General features: G+C 36.7%; 2 protein-coding genes across 2 annotated transcripts; both read left to right on the forward strand.

The window, feature by feature from the left end:
• Positions 1 to 243: 243 nt before the first annotated feature.
• LOC139953134 (small COPII coat GTPase SAR1B-like) lies at positions 244 to 7,397 on the forward strand. The gene is made up of 6 exons (XM_071952554.1): positions 244 to 400; positions 948 to 1,013; positions 1,672 to 1,791; positions 2,818 to 2,987; positions 4,074 to 4,205; positions 4,868 to 7,397. The coding sequence occupies exons 2-6, from the start codon at positions 971 to 973 to the stop codon at positions 4,979 to 4,981; spliced, it is 579 nt and encodes a 192-aa protein (XP_071808655.1). The 5' UTR covers positions 244 to 400; positions 948 to 970; the 3' UTR covers positions 4,982 to 7,397.
• An 865-nt stretch (positions 7,398 to 8,262) lies between these two features.
• LOC139953055 (DNA polymerase beta-like) lies at positions 8,263 to 16,675 on the forward strand. The gene is made up of 9 exons (XM_071952456.1): positions 8,263 to 8,438; positions 9,325 to 9,449; positions 9,822 to 9,955; positions 10,259 to 10,308; positions 10,949 to 11,000; positions 11,382 to 11,580; positions 13,839 to 13,925; positions 14,400 to 14,607; positions 15,231 to 16,675. The coding sequence occupies exons 1-9, from the start codon at positions 8,375 to 8,377 to the stop codon at positions 15,323 to 15,325; spliced, it is 1,014 nt and encodes a 337-aa protein (XP_071808557.1). The 5' UTR covers positions 8,263 to 8,374; the 3' UTR covers positions 15,326 to 16,675.
• Positions 16,676 to 17,639: the final 964 nt, after the last annotated feature.

The following is a 17,639-nucleotide window of genomic DNA, read 5'->3' on the forward strand; positions in this document are numbered from 1 at the left end:
TGCTGTGATTGGGCGTTCTCCTCCTTAAGGTTTAACACTTAATTATGCAAATACAACTTACAATTTTACTAATTTCATGAATTTATTGACGCATTTCCCCTAACAATAATTTTAATTCTGTAAATACTTTTCTAAATGTTTTTGTTGTTGGTTTACAGATAATCTCGTTTTAAAAACGTATGTTAGTGTGAATGAAAATTGACCAATGAAACGCGTTGTTTTAAAACCATCTTCCGGTAAGTTTAGTGACGTAAAGTTAAATATGACCATTTTGGTGTGGATTCGTTCCTTGAACAGTTAGCAGATCGTCTTTTTCGAGGTGGAAATAACGCCATTCTTTGTGTTTTGGTTGTACGATAATTAATTAGTAAGGTAGTACTGGGTGGAATTCATTGAAAAGGTGAGTAATGAGATAAAACTGTTTTCAAAGGAGCTGTTAAAAGAGTTTTAGTGCTAGAATTTTGAGTGTTTTCTTCGCCTACCTTTTACAGATCGAGATCAGCTGCTGCGCTGTGTGTGTACGTGTGTATGTGTATTCAGTATTGACAAATGACATTGTCATTTGACAGTAAATTACGTTTGTAATTTTTGATCACATTGTTGTGATGTGAATGTGGTTTTGTTGCTGTTGTATTTAGGTTGTAAATAAGAAAATAGATATTATTGATTACCATCATTTGCCCATTGGCATTATTGCCGATCGATCACAATAAATATAGTTATAAAATTTAAAATAGTAAAGAAAAAATTACGCAGTCTCACATGCCCACGATGATTCGTCTCGGCCTGGGGGTGGAGGGGGGGGGGGGGGGCTATTAATATATATATTGATTTATATAATTTATGTTCATGCTTTCATTCATGGCTTTACAAATCTATTGTTTATCATGTTTTCTTTACTGCTTTAAAATGACTAAACTATTGTTTTATTTTTCTCTTTGTTGCAGAGTGGTGACCATCAAAAAACAAGATGTTTATTGTAAATTGGTTCACAGATTTTCTTAGTTATGTTGGTAAGTTAACAAAAGTCTAAATTAATAGAGTGTTTTAATTTTTAAGACGTTACAAATTTAGTTTGCATTTGACTTTGAAGTTTTCATGACAACATTGATTTCCATCTTGTTTTTAATAAACTGCATTTTCGGCAATATGTCAAATAAGTTTGCTCCATTGCCTTACAATTACATATCTAATTTGAACAGTTCTTTGCCAACATAATGCCCACGTCTATTAATACTGTGCTCCCCTTTAAAACATGTTAGGTGTATCTGTGCTAGAAGTACCAGCATGAAAAACAAGTGTTGTTCCAGAATGAAAATAACCATCTGCCCATGCATAAAAAGTAACTAGCGTTTGGGCATTTGTAATAAATCCAATAGAAAAGATCACGACTCCAATATCAGCCTCATTTACATGTAACTGTAGATTTCTTAACTCTGTCTATTTTCATTTCTATTCTTTGTAGCCTTTGTGTACACCCACAATCATGGTTACACTCTTTGTTACAAAGACACAAAATGAAGAGTATTAAGTAACTCTTCGCAGATCTAGTGTTCGACAAACTCAAGCACAAGCTTTTATTCATCATTTACACAGCGCTTTTTATAGACATAAATAGCATTGAGATAACCGCTAAACCTTGTTTAACATTTCCCTCCTTTGCTTGTCCAGGTCTATGGAAGAAAAGTGGCAAGCTTGTATTTCTTGGTCTAGACAATGCTGGGAAGACGACGTTACTACACATGCTGAAGGATGGCAGGATGGCACAGCATGTTCCAACGTTACATCCAAGTAAGTGTACTAACCTTCCTACAATCGGTGCCTTTTTGTAACAAGTTGATACACCATTTGAAACTATTCAAGTGAATGGTTTTGAATGCTATGATAGCTGTGCACACAGTTTGTTCCCCAAATGGTTTTGAATGGTGGTGCAGCTGGTACAGAATCCTATGAGGATTGTTTTAAGTGGTGCATCAAGGATGTCATGACTGAGTGATACCAGGCGGTGTGGGGGTGACCAATCTGTCCCTGGCTACACTATGTCATAGGCACTACAGGATTTGCTAAACAGCTTGCTGACCATCTGAAACCATTTGACTATGGTAATGCACACAGGTACAGTGTATGCACAGCTCAAAACCATCTGAATGCATCATCAACCCTGCTCAAATGGTACTGCCATGTGTGTACAAAAACGATGGGGTTGTAAACGTTAGTGAATTTTGAATGGTTTTGAATGGTGTATCAGTAGGAGGGCTAACGGCCCTTTTCGAAATTAAGGCCAGAGGTCTATTTTCACAAAGAGTCAGGACTTGTTCTAACTTACGACCAGTTCATGCATGGTGAGTGTGACCGACTAATCACTGCATGTCGGTAGTCCCTGCGCACTCCACACAAGGAGAGTGTGGAGATCATGGTAGTCATTGTGTTGGCCTATACCCCAGGCCTGCATGCGTCATGTTTGATGGGGCAGATCACCAAGGCATTTTCTCCTTGGTAAAGGGGGTACACTGTACCCCATGAGGAAATTGGCAATGACCAGGGGTCGATTTCACAAAGAGTTAGGACTAGTTTTAACTTAGGACTAGTCCTAGGAGATATACAAATTACATGGATAGTCCTAAGTTAGGACGAGTAACTGGTCCTAACTCGAGATAAGACTAGTCCTAACTCTTTGTGAAATCCACCCCAGGGCAATGACCAAGGGGGCATGGAGCAAATCGCCTTTGTTGCCTCCGTGAAGTATCAGGCCTGTTTACCCAATACATTCCACCGTGTTTCTAAGACTTATTCCATTGTTATTTCATTCAACCACAGCATCAGAATCGCTTAGCATGGGATCGTTATCATTCACAACCTTTGACCTCGGAGGTCACTCCCAGGCACGCCGAGTCTGGAAGGATTACCTACCAGCGATTGATGGAATTGTTTTCCTCATAGACGCAGCAGACCCTCAAAGATTCGCAGAGGCCAAAGCAGAACTCGATGTAAGTTGTCATGATCAAAGGCAAAGTAGGCCTGTGGCTGCACATGGAACTATGAACTATGAACTCTGAACTATGACCCCTCAACCAGTTACTGCATGCGCATGCCCTCCCCTCATGGCTGACAGGGGAAAGTTCATAATTCTGTGCACAGCCAAATGCCTGCTTCTATTTATTGTTGTGCTCTTAAAGATCAGCTTGAGAGGAGAGCCTCTAGACAGGAACTGTGTTTCTTTAAGGCAATCCTTCAGGCTGCAGCTGTTTCTTTTTCCTTCCTCTGTATTTAAATTGCTCATGTTGCTGCATTTTTTAATGTTTTTACCTAATTAATGTGCATTATTGAACTTCAAATATAAAATATAAATATGTTGAGACAGCCCCTTTAACTTGTGAAACCACTGTTTTGAGTGCTGATTGATTTTTTTTACAAAGTAAACATGTGAATATATTATATTGATTTTTATCCCTCAGAATGCACTGGTACAGTTAATATTAATAAAAGAATTTTTTCATGTAAATCTGCTGGTGGCTGTATTATATGTAACTTGCTTTTGTACACAGGAAGGTCCGGTTTGGTTTAAAGCTAAGGGCCACCAGCATTCTCCCTTAACAGTGGTTCCCTGGCCAAAAATGTCAGTTGAAAGACCCGAGGACCAGTCAAAAGTCACACCAACTGGTCCGGCTGGCAAGTTCAGTGTTAAATAGCATTCTTATTTCATTTGAAGTATTGACAAATCGACAAAGCTGAAGGAGTAATGAAATGACAAGCTAGCTGGTCCTGCTTGCTAGACACTGAAAAAGTTAAGAGCAAAACCTGTGTCCACCCTTCCAACTTGATTTCCCGGTTCAATTCCAACTGGGGGCACTATATGGAGTGTTGTTTTAGCCCCTATCTGACAGCATGGGCTTTCCCAGAAAAAAATTCCTCGGGATTTTCCACCACATTTTAAACTTAAACTTTCTTCCTTACCTCTTCTCATTTGGTTCTTGGCTAGTACAGTGATTAAATACACTTTTCTGAAAGTCCTTGGCTTCACAACACGAATTAATAAATTAAATTAAATTTTAATTTTTCTTGATCCTTTCCAGAGTCTCATGACGGATGAGATGGTCGCGAACGCTCCCATCGTGATTCTCGGGAACAAAATTGACATGCCCACAGCTTGCAGTGAAGATCATATAAGGAATTGTTTCGGACTTATTCAACAGACAACAGGGAAGGTAAGCTGATCAAGCCCTATCTACAAATAAAGTTTTTTCTTTAAAGGAAACTAAACCTTTGGTTTTTGGAACCGGTCTGTTGTTTTTATCCTACATCAATGTAGATATTATACAATATTAATAACCTTTATTGCTCAAATCAATAAGTTTTGATTCAGTGGCTAGATGACAGATACTTATTCTAGTCATTGTGAATTCAGCGGATAGCTTGGTAGGATTCAAACCCACAACCTTATGATTACAAGTCCCTAAGGGACGGATTACAGGAACACGTTGCCTTGGATCGGTTGAGTTGGTCTTTGAAAAGCATTTGTAACCGTTTGTTACGAAAAGCATATAATTAGAAATATATTTTAAAAGTAGAATATAAAGATATACAAGTATCACTCGCGTGGTTTTTGCGAATTTGCGTGGTTTTCCTTTTACCTCGTCGACTAACACGGTCGGCCATTTATGGGAGTCAAATGTTTGACTCCCATAAATGGCTGACAGTGTTAGTTTGCAAAGTAAAAGGAAAACCACGCAATTGCGAGGCCATATTCATTTTATAGCCAAACGGTTACAAATGCTTTTCAAAGACCAACTCGACCGATCCAAGGCAACATATTCCTTTAATGTCAAACCTAAAGGAAGTCTTTTCTATTCTTTGTCTCGTTTAACAGGGGAATGTACCACAAAGAGATTTGCCAGGGCGCCCTCTGGAGTTGTTCATGTGCAGCGTTTTGAAGCAACAAGGTTACGGCGACGCCTTCAAATGGTTGGCGCAGTACATATAACACGCGGATCTAGGATTTAAGTAGTGGATTTTGTAAGTTAACCAATAAACTGTATGAACGGTAACAACCAGCGTGACCATAATTGGAGACTGTGCTTCGATGCTCGATGCTTCCGACACCTGTTGGTCCCCCGATGTCCCAGACACCAACGTCGACTGGATCGGAGGGTCAACTTTAAAAACGGAACCAAGCTAAACAGTCTCTGTATTCTGATCAAAAGGTGCGGATTATTTACAAAAAAGACTGACTGAATAATTATATTTTAAAAAGCAAGAGGAGTGGCGGAAGGAAGATGATGTTCAACAAATTGGACAGTGGCGATCAACGAGTTTCCTGGAAATAATTTTGAATTGCCTGATAATTTCACCTCCCCCCCTCTTAAATTATCTCTTCGTGTAACTTCAGACGGCGGGGATAACTTTCACACCAATCATTTTAATCGTCGTCTTGACTGCTTCTTGGCCTTAAATGCACTGCTCCGATCCTACCTTTTTAAAAGCAAATCCGCTACAGAGATTTCGCAAGTCGGATACGAATGTCTAAATGGAAGGTAACCCCGCCAGGGACAAGTCCGCATGATGACACGTAACATGAAAAGTGCTTCCTTTATTCATCTTGAAGTGATCCCCTACGAAGGCTTGGATAGTTTTTCGGCTTCTGAGCGGCCGTCTAATTTGAACCGATCGCTACTTCTTCAGAAAGAAAATAATAATCATGTCGCCATGCTATCTCCTGAGATATTGATACAAGAAAAACGGCAGCATCTCTACTAACATCTCTCCCTAACATTTGTTGTCTAACAACACACTTCCTCCCTCTCTTTATAGTAGTATGAATTTCAAAACCAAATTTTAGTGGATGGAAAGATTTAACAGAGTAATAACGACGCCAGATGTGTGATCATTATTTTGTAGTTCCGGTTAAATATATCCGAGCTGGATTCTATTTATACTGCAGATATATATGAATATCGACATTGTCAGTTAAGAATTAGACATAATTTTTTTGCTAAAAATGTGAAAAGCAACTTTCTTGTCGATTCTTATTTCGACAGTACATTGTATCACTACAGGTGTATAAGTGTTGATTGTTGGTACAGCTTAGAAACAACCCACAACACCCACAGCTATTGCTGTGGTGCCCTGTGCTTTTGTTTTGGTGCCCTTTGCAAAGTTCCAACACAAATGAAAAATTTTCCTTAAAGAAGTGTCCCTTACCAGAGGGACATTGCTGTGACCCCTACAGAGCATTATTTCAAGGCCTGTAGCTGGGATAAAAAATAATAATAAAATATGTATGTGTCTGACACTCAACACATTGGCCAAACCACAGAAAAGTTGCGCTCAATAGGAGAAAAAATAAAGCTTCAAACAGCAGAAACAGTTTACCAGCCAAAATTGCATGTAATGTTAAATTTTGACTGGTACCCTGCAGTTTTTATCAGTGAAGATGTTTTTGTTTTGTTTTGGGGGAATTTTTGTTTTAAAGTTCGGCATACATGTAGGCTCTTACTAAACTGGGCCACTCGGCTAAATATTATTAACAATAACAGTGAACTCATAATATTTGTACGTATTTCGTTTTGTATGTGGTGTTCTATGCACTCTGTTTATCAGTGAAAAGTTCAGCATTTGTCATATTATCTTATTTACAATCAACTTGAATTTTTGGAAGCATCTGAATCTCAATTGTCCCCATTCTATCTTTATCCCGTACTTGGTACAAAGACAAACTTTTGGTAAAGTTGCGTCAAAGTTCAACCTGTGTTTAAAAGCGTGAAACAATGTTTACCACGGTCAAGTAGGACATTTTATCAAAATATGTATACTTTGACCTCCTTCACACCCAAATGTGGAAGTGTGCCAACTGTTTGACTAACCACCATTTGCAAGAATCATGTTAGAGGTAAAGATAACATGAACTGTTAACATTTGTTGACTTTAGGAACAACTAGGACATTCATGTAAACAGGATAAACATCGCTTTGACCTTCAACCCTCATGATGTAAGCAGTTTTAAGAATTTGGGACCAGGGCCTAATTTCATAGCACTGCTTAACGGTAAGCAAATTTGCGTGCTTACTGTAACAGAAAAATTTGCTTATGCCTTAGCGTATTTCACAGGTTAGCAGAAAAATTGGGAGGCCATATTGTGTGTTTACCTTGGATATTTGCATTGTGACGTCGTTTATTTTCATGCGGTAAGCACCGGAAGTTTAGCATGCCTTTTCGTGTGCTAACAGTTAGCAGTGCTATGAAATAGAAATTGCACAGTAAGCACAACATTGGCCGCTAAGCAGCGCGATGAAATTGGGTCCAGGTGAGCCCACTATTCCAATACCTTTAAAGAACAATTATTGTTTACTGTAAACTTGATTGGCCTTATTAATATTTATGTTGTCAAACCCAAATATATAGAGTAGAATATTTTATATTTACGAGTAGGTTTCAGTTATCAAGTTCTAAGTCCCAATTAAAAACCAAAGTATTGGAGGTTTATGATCAGCCATAATCAACAGGTTTGTCATGCAGAGAAAAGAGGAAAAAGCATGCCTGTGACGCCATCACTAAATGCATTTTGAGTCTGAGAACGGTTTTATTGTATGTATTTATTATTGTTATCATACATGTAGATCCAATTGTACTCATGAACTTTCATGTCAACAAAAGTGTAAGTTCTGAATTCAGAACAGAAAATTCAACTGCCAGTACATTTCACTCAAACATTAATTAACATTAACAAGTGAAAAAAACAGGGATATCTAAAATGCTTTTTAAAGTCTACTAATTTACTGTATTAGTTTGTTTTTTGTTTTGATTTGTTTGAATTTTTCGTTATTTTTTTTCTTCTTAAAGTACATTTATTATATTATGTATAATAACAAAAATGGCATGTTGCCAATTCGGATTGGTATAATAAAATGTCAGTAATAATTATTGCAAATTATTTTGTTGTTTACTTTTATTATTCTGTTGTTTGTGTACATTTAGTTTGCAGAGCATATTATATATAATGTTGATCATTTTAAATAGTCAAATCATAACATTAAAATCATTTAGCAATTGAACATTGTCTAACCTCCGCCCCCCCCCCCGGCTTTACGAATTAATAATCCAAATTCCCCGCCCACCCGCAAACAAAAGGTTTACCACCACAAAAGTTGTATAGCGCCCCCACGTGTTTGTCCATCAGTTTTTACTCATTTGCATGTCTGGCAACCGGACTGGCAATCGGTGAATAACTATATAATTGACTGCAGACACCAGACTGAGACCGAAAGAGCAAACAAAGTCTCGTGCGTCAAGTATTGTCAAATTTGGACGTGTTGAAGCTTGTTGTCTGCGAGGTTAAAAAAGAACAAAATATCGCCGAAATATAATTTTCTGCTACAAAATGAGTAAACGCAAAGCTCCTCAGAACGAAAATCCAAACCAAGAACTGGTTGACGTCATCTCAGGTATGTATTGACAAATTTCTCTTTCATTTATCAATCTTTTCTTTGTGCTTGTTGACTTTCTGTTTCACCACTTCAGTTCTGTCACTTTTTTGTATCGTCTGCTCGCTCAGTTTTACGTTGTACGTGTTTAACCTATTTCGTGAGAAAATTAATTTGGTGTTAAAATGTAACAAAACATTGAACATGAGTTGAGTGAAAGATGTGAATGTTGACATTGACATTCTTTTCTTTTGTTTCGTTAATTTTAATCAATTTTGTTTTGAATTCTTCTGATATGAATCTGAATCTGACTTTTTGAATTGTTAACCCACTTAGTTATAAAACATATAAAATTAAAAGAATGAATGGAAAAGTTTCCGTATGGCGCCACCACTTTTTCATTCGATATGAAATATTATAGTATCTAATATACCTCAATGAGATATCCCTTTTTGTAAAAAAAGGGTGCAATCCGAATGAATTGCACTTTGACTTCGCTTGCAGTTTGCACTTTTTTTGCAGTTGCACTCATATTATGCTCGCAAAGGTTTTCGTGTGGCGCCACCACTTTTTCATTCAATATGAAATAATATAGGTATAGTGTCTCATTTACCTCAAGAAGTCAATGAGATATCCCATTTGTGTATTTACTACTAGTACTATAATTATTACATTTTTTTGTGAAAAAGTGGTGGCGCGGCGTCATACAACAAATTATCCGCCGACCTTTCACTGGTCAGTGTCAGTCTCACTTCAGCAGGGAAAACTTTTCGTATCCTGCCAGTGCCACCACTTTTTCACTAATCTTGTTACAAATAAAGCAAAGCCAAAAGTGTCAATAATATTCTCCGCATGCATGACATTTTAAAAGTTTGTTGTATCAATAATACCAACTTGTATTTTGCAGAACTGGCAAACTATGAAAAGAATGTGACTAGACAGATGCATAAGTACAATGCTTATCGCAAGGCTGCCAGTATCATTGCTAAGCATCCAGAGAAAATAAAAAGTGGAAAAGATGCACAGAAACTGGTGAGTATAGCCGTCCCCATGGGTACACAAAATCTAAACTCAGGCCTGATACTTCACAGAGGCAACATAGGCGATTGCTCCCATTGTGTAGCCCTGAAATATTCCAGTAGAAATTAACTGTTTCCTCCACAATGCCCTCTACCAAGAAGAAAATGCCATGGTTCCCTTGCCCTTTCTTGCAGAAGACCGGGCAATGAGAGCCAACACTGAAGGGGGCACTGGGGCCCCAACGAGATTTGGCTGGGATAGTAGCTCTAGCAATGCATAGGTCGTGAGTTTGAATCCTACCCGAATGATTTGCCTGTGGATGATACACACATCGATGTATGTAAGGGTAAAAGCAGATAATAAGATTGCTTTTTCCTATTTTAGAATGGAGTCGGAGATAAAATCGGCAAGAAGATTGATGAGATTTTGGCGACTGGAAAACTGCAGAAACTGGAGAAGATCCGAGCAGATGACACGAGTGTAGCTATTAATCTAATGACAAGGGTGACTGGGATTGGGTAAGTCTGAGCTGAGCAGGCATGGAATTTAATCTTTGAGGGAGGGCAGGACCATTTTCATGTTGCCAAGGGCACCATTTGGATAATCTTAAATGCAAGGGGGGCCAAGACCACGGCCAAGACCAGGCATCAGAGGCCATGGCAGAAACTGCAGAAAAGGGGGCACTTCAGACTAAATAATTTTTAAGGATGCTTATTGCAAAATGCTTGCTACCATACCATCTCGATATCAAGTAGGTTTTCAGATAAACATAACACAATTTCTTTGTCAATCATTGCATTTTTGTTAATATTTTATTGCAGACCAGCCGCTGCCAGAAAGTTGGTTGATGAAGGAATAACAACAATTGAAGGTAACTCATAAATTTGTATTTTATTTCATAGAATGTCAGTTGTTAATACCTTGTAGCCTGTGACACATTTGCTTGTCTCTGTACTAGTTTCTCCTGGAATGGAGGCCTGGATTTTCATCTTTGAGAGGGCAATGCCATTTTCATTTTACAAGGGCACTTCCACTAAAAAATCTTTATGTTCATGGAACACTTTTGCTCCAAGGCCAAGTCAAGTTAAAACCTACTTGGCACTATGTGGATTTCCCCTTGAATAATTCTCAGCATTTTCCTCCCACATCTAAAACAAAAAACTCCCTTCATGTCTTCTCTCCCTTGGGTTCTTGGGTGGATTTCACAGAGGTAGTCCTAACTTAGGACTAGTCCTAGGCAATGCTAAGAGATAGGGCCAGTCCTAATTTAGGGTGAGTTACTGGTCGCATTTCTTAGGGCTAGTCCTAAGTTAGGACTACCTTTGTGAAATCCACCCCAGGGCTAGTACAGTGATAAAGAACCCTTTTCTGAGAGTCCTTCGGGTTCACAACCAGTATTTATAAATGAAAAAATGAAATGAAAAAACCATCTCCCAGTTTCGCTCGACCCTCTATGCTGTGAGACTCTTGTGATTATTGTGGTGTACTTGTTTTGTCCATTGCTTTAACAGAGTTGGCGAAACATCCGGATAAACTCAACCATCATCAGAAAATCGGAATCAGGTATGACGAGAAGCAACATTTCTTTTTATTTTAGAATTTTTGTAATTTCAGAAAAACACAGTCTTTCCACCGATTTGTGAATGTAGTAGCATTAGTTTTTTTTGTTCATCCGAATGTTTGAGTGGCGTGTCATGGCCAAGCAGTTAAGGGCACAGGACTCAAAGCTCTGTTTTTTTTTCATCAGCAGAGGGTGGTTTCAGGTCATGGTTGTGGTACTTGTGTCATTGAACAAGATACTTGCATAATTGTTTCTTCACCATAGTTAGTTTAATGTTTTTTTGCCACTTGATTGTTTCTTCACTATAACTACTTGACTGTATATTTATGATAGCACCAAGTAAAGCTTTAAATACTTAAAGACTTACTCCTTTACAACTGCAGGCATTTCGAAGACTTTGAGACACGCATCCCCCGCCCCGAGATGGAGCAACTAGAAACATTGATCAAAGCGGAAATCCTGGATCTGGATCCAGACTACATTGCGACCATCTGTGGCAGCTACAGACGAGGCGCAGCCTCCAGTGGTGATATTGACATCTTACTCACACACCCAGAGTTCACTTCCAAAGATGAAAAACAGGTACCAGACCAAGCATTTTGATATTTTAACCTCAATACATGTATTAATCAAACTGATGCTTGATTGAAAAATAGTCTGGTCTCTGAAATTATTGTCTTTGTAGCTACATTTTAAGTATTTCAATTTTGCATTCATTTGTAAATTCTTTTCTTCAGTACAACAGCTCTTCACATATTTAAAATTGTATTTGATTGACATTTCATTTTGTTCTCTTGAAATGACTGACTTGCATTTGAAATATTTAAATTTATTCACTCAGCAACTCATTTTCATGATGTATTTAGGATGAATTTGTATCTCATAATTTGCATTTTGTCTCTTTTTTATCAACTTCATTCACAAATTGCCCTCTTTGACTATCTTTGACAACTCTTGCTCTGATTCTTCCTCGTTTCTTTATTCCTTCTCCTACATGTATATATTTGTTTCACCAAATTCATATCATGAAAATATTGTCTTGCTACTATATCTGCATTTCAACATTTTTAATTTTCTTTGCATTTATTTGTATTAATTCCTTCTTCCTTTCAACAGCTCAGTATGATTCCCATTCCAATATGTTTTGAATATATATTTGTGGACACTTTATCTTTTCTTGTGAAATGATTGATTATTTCATTTTGCATTTTTGTGTACAAAGTGTATCAATAACTTTCGTCAGATGAACAACTCATTTTCAGTTCATATGTCTGATGAATTTGTATCTGGTTGGCATTTTGTCTCTTCAACTTTTGCCACAAGTCACTCTCTATGTAGACTCTTATTTCTTCCTTGTTCTTTGATACTCCTCCTTTACCCTTTCTACCAAGTCATCTCATGAAACAATTTTATTGCTATATCTGCATTTAAATATTTAAATATTTCATATATTTGTATTAATTCCTTCCAGTTCAACAACTCAATATGCATCTCAACTGATTTTGTTGTGAATTGGTATCTGATTTACATTTTATTTACTCTCTTGAAATGATTGATTTGAATAATATGTTGTTTTTGCTACTTTTGTCTGACTTGAATTTGTATCAATATCTTTAATTATGTTTGACGAAATTGTGATTGATTTGCATATTGCTCTTTTTATCAACTTTACACTTCTTGTTTCTTCCTTGTTCTTTCGACCATTCCCCTATTACACTGTATCTAATTAAATGATTGCATTGCTATATCTGCATTATATATATTTCTTGCATTTATTTGTACTCATTTTTGGTTTTCAGTTCAACAGCTCAGTATCATTTAAATTTGCATCTGATTTGCATTTCATTTTTTTCTCTTGAAATGATTGATGCATTTTAAATATTTAAATTTGCCATTTATGTGTGTTAAATTTTGCATTGATGATGTCTTTGTCCAAAAGTTGTTTTTTTCGTGTCTTTCTCTTGTATCTTTTTTCTTTCTATATCTCATGAAATGATTTTCTTGCATTCAAATTATTTAAATTCTGCATTTATGCTGTCTTTATCCAACTTTGAGAAATCCTTTTACCTTGTCCCTTTTCTATCTGCTTCCTTTCATTAAATGATTGTCTTGCATACTTTAACATTTGAATATTGCACTTATGTGTATTAAATTTCCATTTCTACTGTCTTTGTTCAACTTTGACATGGTTTTTGTTTCCCTTGTACTTCTTCTTAATCCTTTTTCTATCTACTTACTCTCATGAAAAGCTTGTGTTATATTCTAAATATTTAAACATTGCATTTTTGTTTGTAAAAGTTTGCATTGATGTAGTCTTTATCAATATGAATCACTTTTTGGACAATGTATTTTTCTTACCCTTTGGATCCTTTTCTTACACTCTTTTCTATCCCTCTTCTCCCATGATATGGTTTTCTTTCCTTTATCTGCATTTTGATTATTGAAATTAATTGCATTTGTGTGTATTGATCAATTTGTTCTAACTATTACCCCTGTACTGATATACTGCATATTATATACAAATGCCATTGCAATGATTTTATATTATTTGCCTTTAACAATAGCTTAGTTAGAATCATAATCTTAGGAAATAATATCTCATTTATTTTATGTAACTTAAATAATACGATTAAAATATTGAGAATATGTTTGGGTTAAATTAATGTGGGTCAAATAAATGTACACATATTGAATATTTTGCTCTATTATTTAGGCCTATGTTAAGCTAGTCCTAGGCCTATACAAATAATTGTGTGTGAAATGAATGTATTTTATTGAAATTATTGCATTTCTTTGAAGAGTACCCAGCTTTTTAGTTTTTACTTTGTGTTTGTTTGCAGCCTGAGTTACTACTCTCTGTTGTGAAGCAGCTTGAGAAAGCTGCGTTTGTTACAGACACCATCTCGCTCGGAGAAACTAAATTCATGGTTGGTATTGAACTTCTAAAAGTGTAATTTAAAATGTAGTGTAGCTGAAAAAATGCATCCCCCTTAGGTGATCCCTTGCAAGACACTTAACCAATATTGCGTCCATCGGATGGGACGTAAAGCCTTCCTGTGTGTTGTGAAATGCATGTAAAAGAACCCAGTGCACATATCAAAAAGTTGTTCCTGGTTTGATTGGCAGCATATTTCTCAACAGCACCTTGTAAACCATTACATGGTGCAAGGTAAATGAGTTGGTCTCATACTCCCAAAACAAAGCTCCACAATACCTTGCAGGAAAATATTGAATATTGAAGTGCCTTGAGTGTGCGACAGGAGCGCTATTAAACAAGCTACGCAGAAACCATGTTAAATCTAGTCTGTAAACAGCGCCCTCTGTTGACGGGTGTAACACAGATATATTGTTAGATTATTAATGAGTTGACAACTGTATTATTAATTTGTTTTACTGCTCAGGGTGTTTGCCAATTACCTAAGGAGGAAGACGACAAGGAGGACCATAGATTTCGTCGGATTGATATCCGAATCATCCCCCAGGACCAGTACTACTGCGGGACGCTGTACTTCACCGGCAGTGACATGTTCAATAAGGACATGAGAGCGAAGGCCATCGAAGCTGGTTTCACGCTCAATGAGTACACAATCAGACCTATGGGAAGTACAGGTGGGTACAAGGGAAAGAGGGTTGCAGAAACAAAAATAATTTTTTAATTTTTGTTGTAGTTTCCTAGTTTCATGATTTGTGCTGTAAGGAAACAAATTAAGTTTAATTCAGAACGTGCTATCTTGTTATTTGTTATTGATGGGTAGACATTAGCCAAGTTTAAAAAGTTTTAAAGGGAAGGTACACTACTAGTAATTGTCAAAGACCAGTCTTCTCACTTTTGTATCTCAACCAGCTCTCAACATAAGCATAAAATAACAAACCTGTGAAAATTTGAGCTCAATTGGTCATCGTAGTTGGGAGAAATTGATGAAAGAAAACACACGTGTTGGACGAATTTGTGTGCTTTCAGATAGGAATAGAAGTCTTTTATTATTTTAGTGAGAAATTACCTCTATTTCAAAATCTATGCTACTTCAGAGGGAGCCGTTTCTCACAATATTTTATACTATCAACAGCTCTCCAATACTCGTTAACTCGTTTCTAAGTTAATATTTGGTTTTGAGTAATTACCAAACGTGAACCTTCCCTTTAAGCTTGGTTCATACTTGAAATGCGAAGCAAATTTTGTTAGTGCAGTAGGTTCAAGATTTATTATTGAAAATTGTTTTATTGATGCCTAGGTATAATTGGAGAAGCACTGCCGGTGAATTGTGAGAAAGATGTCTTTGACGTCATCGGAATGAAATTTAAGAAACCATCTGAAAGAAACCTGTAGAGTCACGATATCACAGAAGCGTGAAAGGACTTGGAGAAGTCTATCAACGCACCTGTGATGAATTTTCAGGTCAGTGAGCTGAGCTATCGGCTGACAATTGGAACTCGAGATGGACTAGGTAAATTCTATGAATTGCCTCCTGATTCTAATACCAGCCCTTTCAGGAATGCAAAAGGACTTGCCAAACCTGCCCATTTGGGAATGCCAAGTTTCATGATATTTTCATTTGAACTCAAATTAAATAGTAACTTGTTTATTTTGGTTAGTGCCTGAACTTGTTTTAAAGGCAGTGGACACTATTGGTAATTACTCAAAATAATTATTGGCATAAAACCTTTCTTGGTGACGAGTAATGGGGAGAGGTTGATGGTATAAAACATTGTGAGAAACGACTCCCTCTAAATGACATAGCTTTCGAGAAAGAAGTAATTTTCCACAAATTTGATTTCGACACCTCAGTTTAGAACTTGAGGTCTCAAAATCAACCATTTAAACGCACACAACTTCGTGTGACAAGGGTGTTTCTTTCTTTCATTATTATCTCGCAACTTCGATGACCGATTGAGCTCAAATTTTCACAGGTTTGTTATTTTATGCATATGTTGAGATACACCAACTGTGAAGGCTAGTCTTTGACAATTACCAATAGTGTCCACTGCCTTTAATAACATTTGGGCACTTACCCCCAAATACCAATGTATTCTTAGCTCTGTATACATTGTACTTGGTATTTCCTGTGAAAACCAATTTGACACCCGCTGCTAAAATGTAGGATTCAAAGTGTCCTGTCGACATGACAAGTTCGCTGGTCTTTTGGTAAGATATCTGCTCTAGAATTGCAAGGGTGATAGGTTCAGATCCCAACTGAGTATATTCCTTTGGGGTTTCTCACAGGAATCTGGGTAAAGGCCCGATCACACAGGCCCCGATAACGAGAACAAAAACGAGAACGATAAAAATGCACGCTCGCGATTGGTTGAATTGCTCCACGCAGAATTCGCCCACGCTCATTCAACCAATCGAGGGCGTGCATTTTTATCGTTATCGTTTTCGTTCTGATTATCCCTGTGTGACCGGGCCTTAAGTGTCTTAACACGCCTCAGTTTTTGGATAAAAACACATGATATCATTGAAAACATTTTACTAAAAACATGTCTAGGTAATTTTCTATAGTTTTTCTATAACACTACTGTTGATGGGGCGGTTCATTAAAACACAGTTAACTCAGAAATTTGCTTGAACTCAAGAGTAGATGTATTTGTTTTTTTTTCAATTGAAACGAAATTGTTGTACCTGCTCATAAATGTTTATATTTGTATCTTAGGTAAGAAAATAAAGGTTTTTAAAAACAACACCGTAACATTTTTAAAAACAACACCGTAACATTTTTAAAAGACGCTTTAATATGACTTTGTATTATTCATGTTATGTATCAATTCGGTAGATTGTCCCATCTGAGTTTTTGTTGGAACCCCTTGAAGTATTTAAAAGACGCTTTAATATGACTTTGTATTATTCATGTTATGTATCAATTCGGTAGATTGTCCCATCTGAGTTTTTGTTGGAACCCCTTGAAGTATTGACCATACTCATCCGTTTGGGAAAGTCTACCTTGTAGATTCCGTTTTTTTTTCACAGGACTCGGGGAAAGTGTTTTAACACACATCAATAATATCGTATTTTTACTGAGAAGTTTAAAAGGAAAAATACGTGAAGGAAGATCAAGACAGTGGGGAAAACACAGCAAATCATTTTTCCGAAATATCTGTTTTATTTACAATCTTGTGCTGTAATAAATACTAGTTCAAATATCCACCCATTAACATGGCCCATCCATCGAAAAAAGACAATTACCTTACTCAAACTGAGAAATGGTACAGTAAACAAACGCATAATATTTTCACATAATTATTATGTGACTGATACACAAATTAGCCTAAACCATCCATACATAATAAGTGAACATACATTATTATATTTTTTGTCAATTTTATCTGATCTAAAAGTCTTAAACATTTACAGAAACAACTTTAACATTTTAAGTGAAATTAGAATTTACATTGAATATCGTGCTGTTAAATATCATCATCTTTTTCTCAACGTACTCACCGTGTGCATCCACTTTTAAAGACAGACAACGTTTACACAAGCTCTCTACACGTGATTGTTTGCAAGTCCAAAATATTACTTATTTACAATATACAAGTATCTAATATTCTTCCTGTGTTTAATCTGTTTCTGATCCTTTTTTGCCCTCTAAAAATTAGTACGGCGGTCTCGAAAGGAGGTGTCATAATGTATAGAACCTACATTA

Source organism: Asterias amurensis, chromosome 21 (assembly GCF_032118995.1).
Source record: "Asterias amurensis chromosome 21, ASM3211899v1".
Classification (NCBI taxonomy): Eukaryota; Metazoa; Echinodermata; class Asteroidea; order Forcipulatida; family Asteriidae; genus Asterias; species Asterias amurensis.

Bases quoted from the DNA above. Each gene is read 5' to 3' on its own strand.
- LOC139953055 (XM_071952456.1), top strand. From the start codon at position 8,375: ATGAGTAAACGCAAAGCTCCTCAGAACGAAAATCCAAACCAAGAACTG. The intron at 8,439-9,324 runs GTATGTATTGAC...TGTATTTTGCAG, and splicing joins ACTGGTTGACGTCATCTCAG to AACTGGCAAACTATGAAAAG. The intron at 11,001-11,381 runs GTATGACGAGAA...TTACAACTGCAG, and splicing joins CATCAGAAAATCGGAATCAG to GCATTTCGAAGACTTTGAGA.
- LOC139953134 (XM_071952554.1), top strand. From the start codon at position 971: ATGTTTATTGTAAATTGGTTCACAGATTTTCTTAGTTATGTTG. The intron at 1,014-1,671 runs GTAAGTTAACAA...TTGCTTGTCCAG, and splicing joins AGATTTTCTTAGTTATGTTG to GTCTATGGAAGAAAAGTGGC. The intron at 4,206-4,867 runs GTAAGCTGATCA...CTCGTTTAACAG, and splicing joins TTCAACAGACAACAGGGAAG to GGGAATGTACCACAAAGAGA.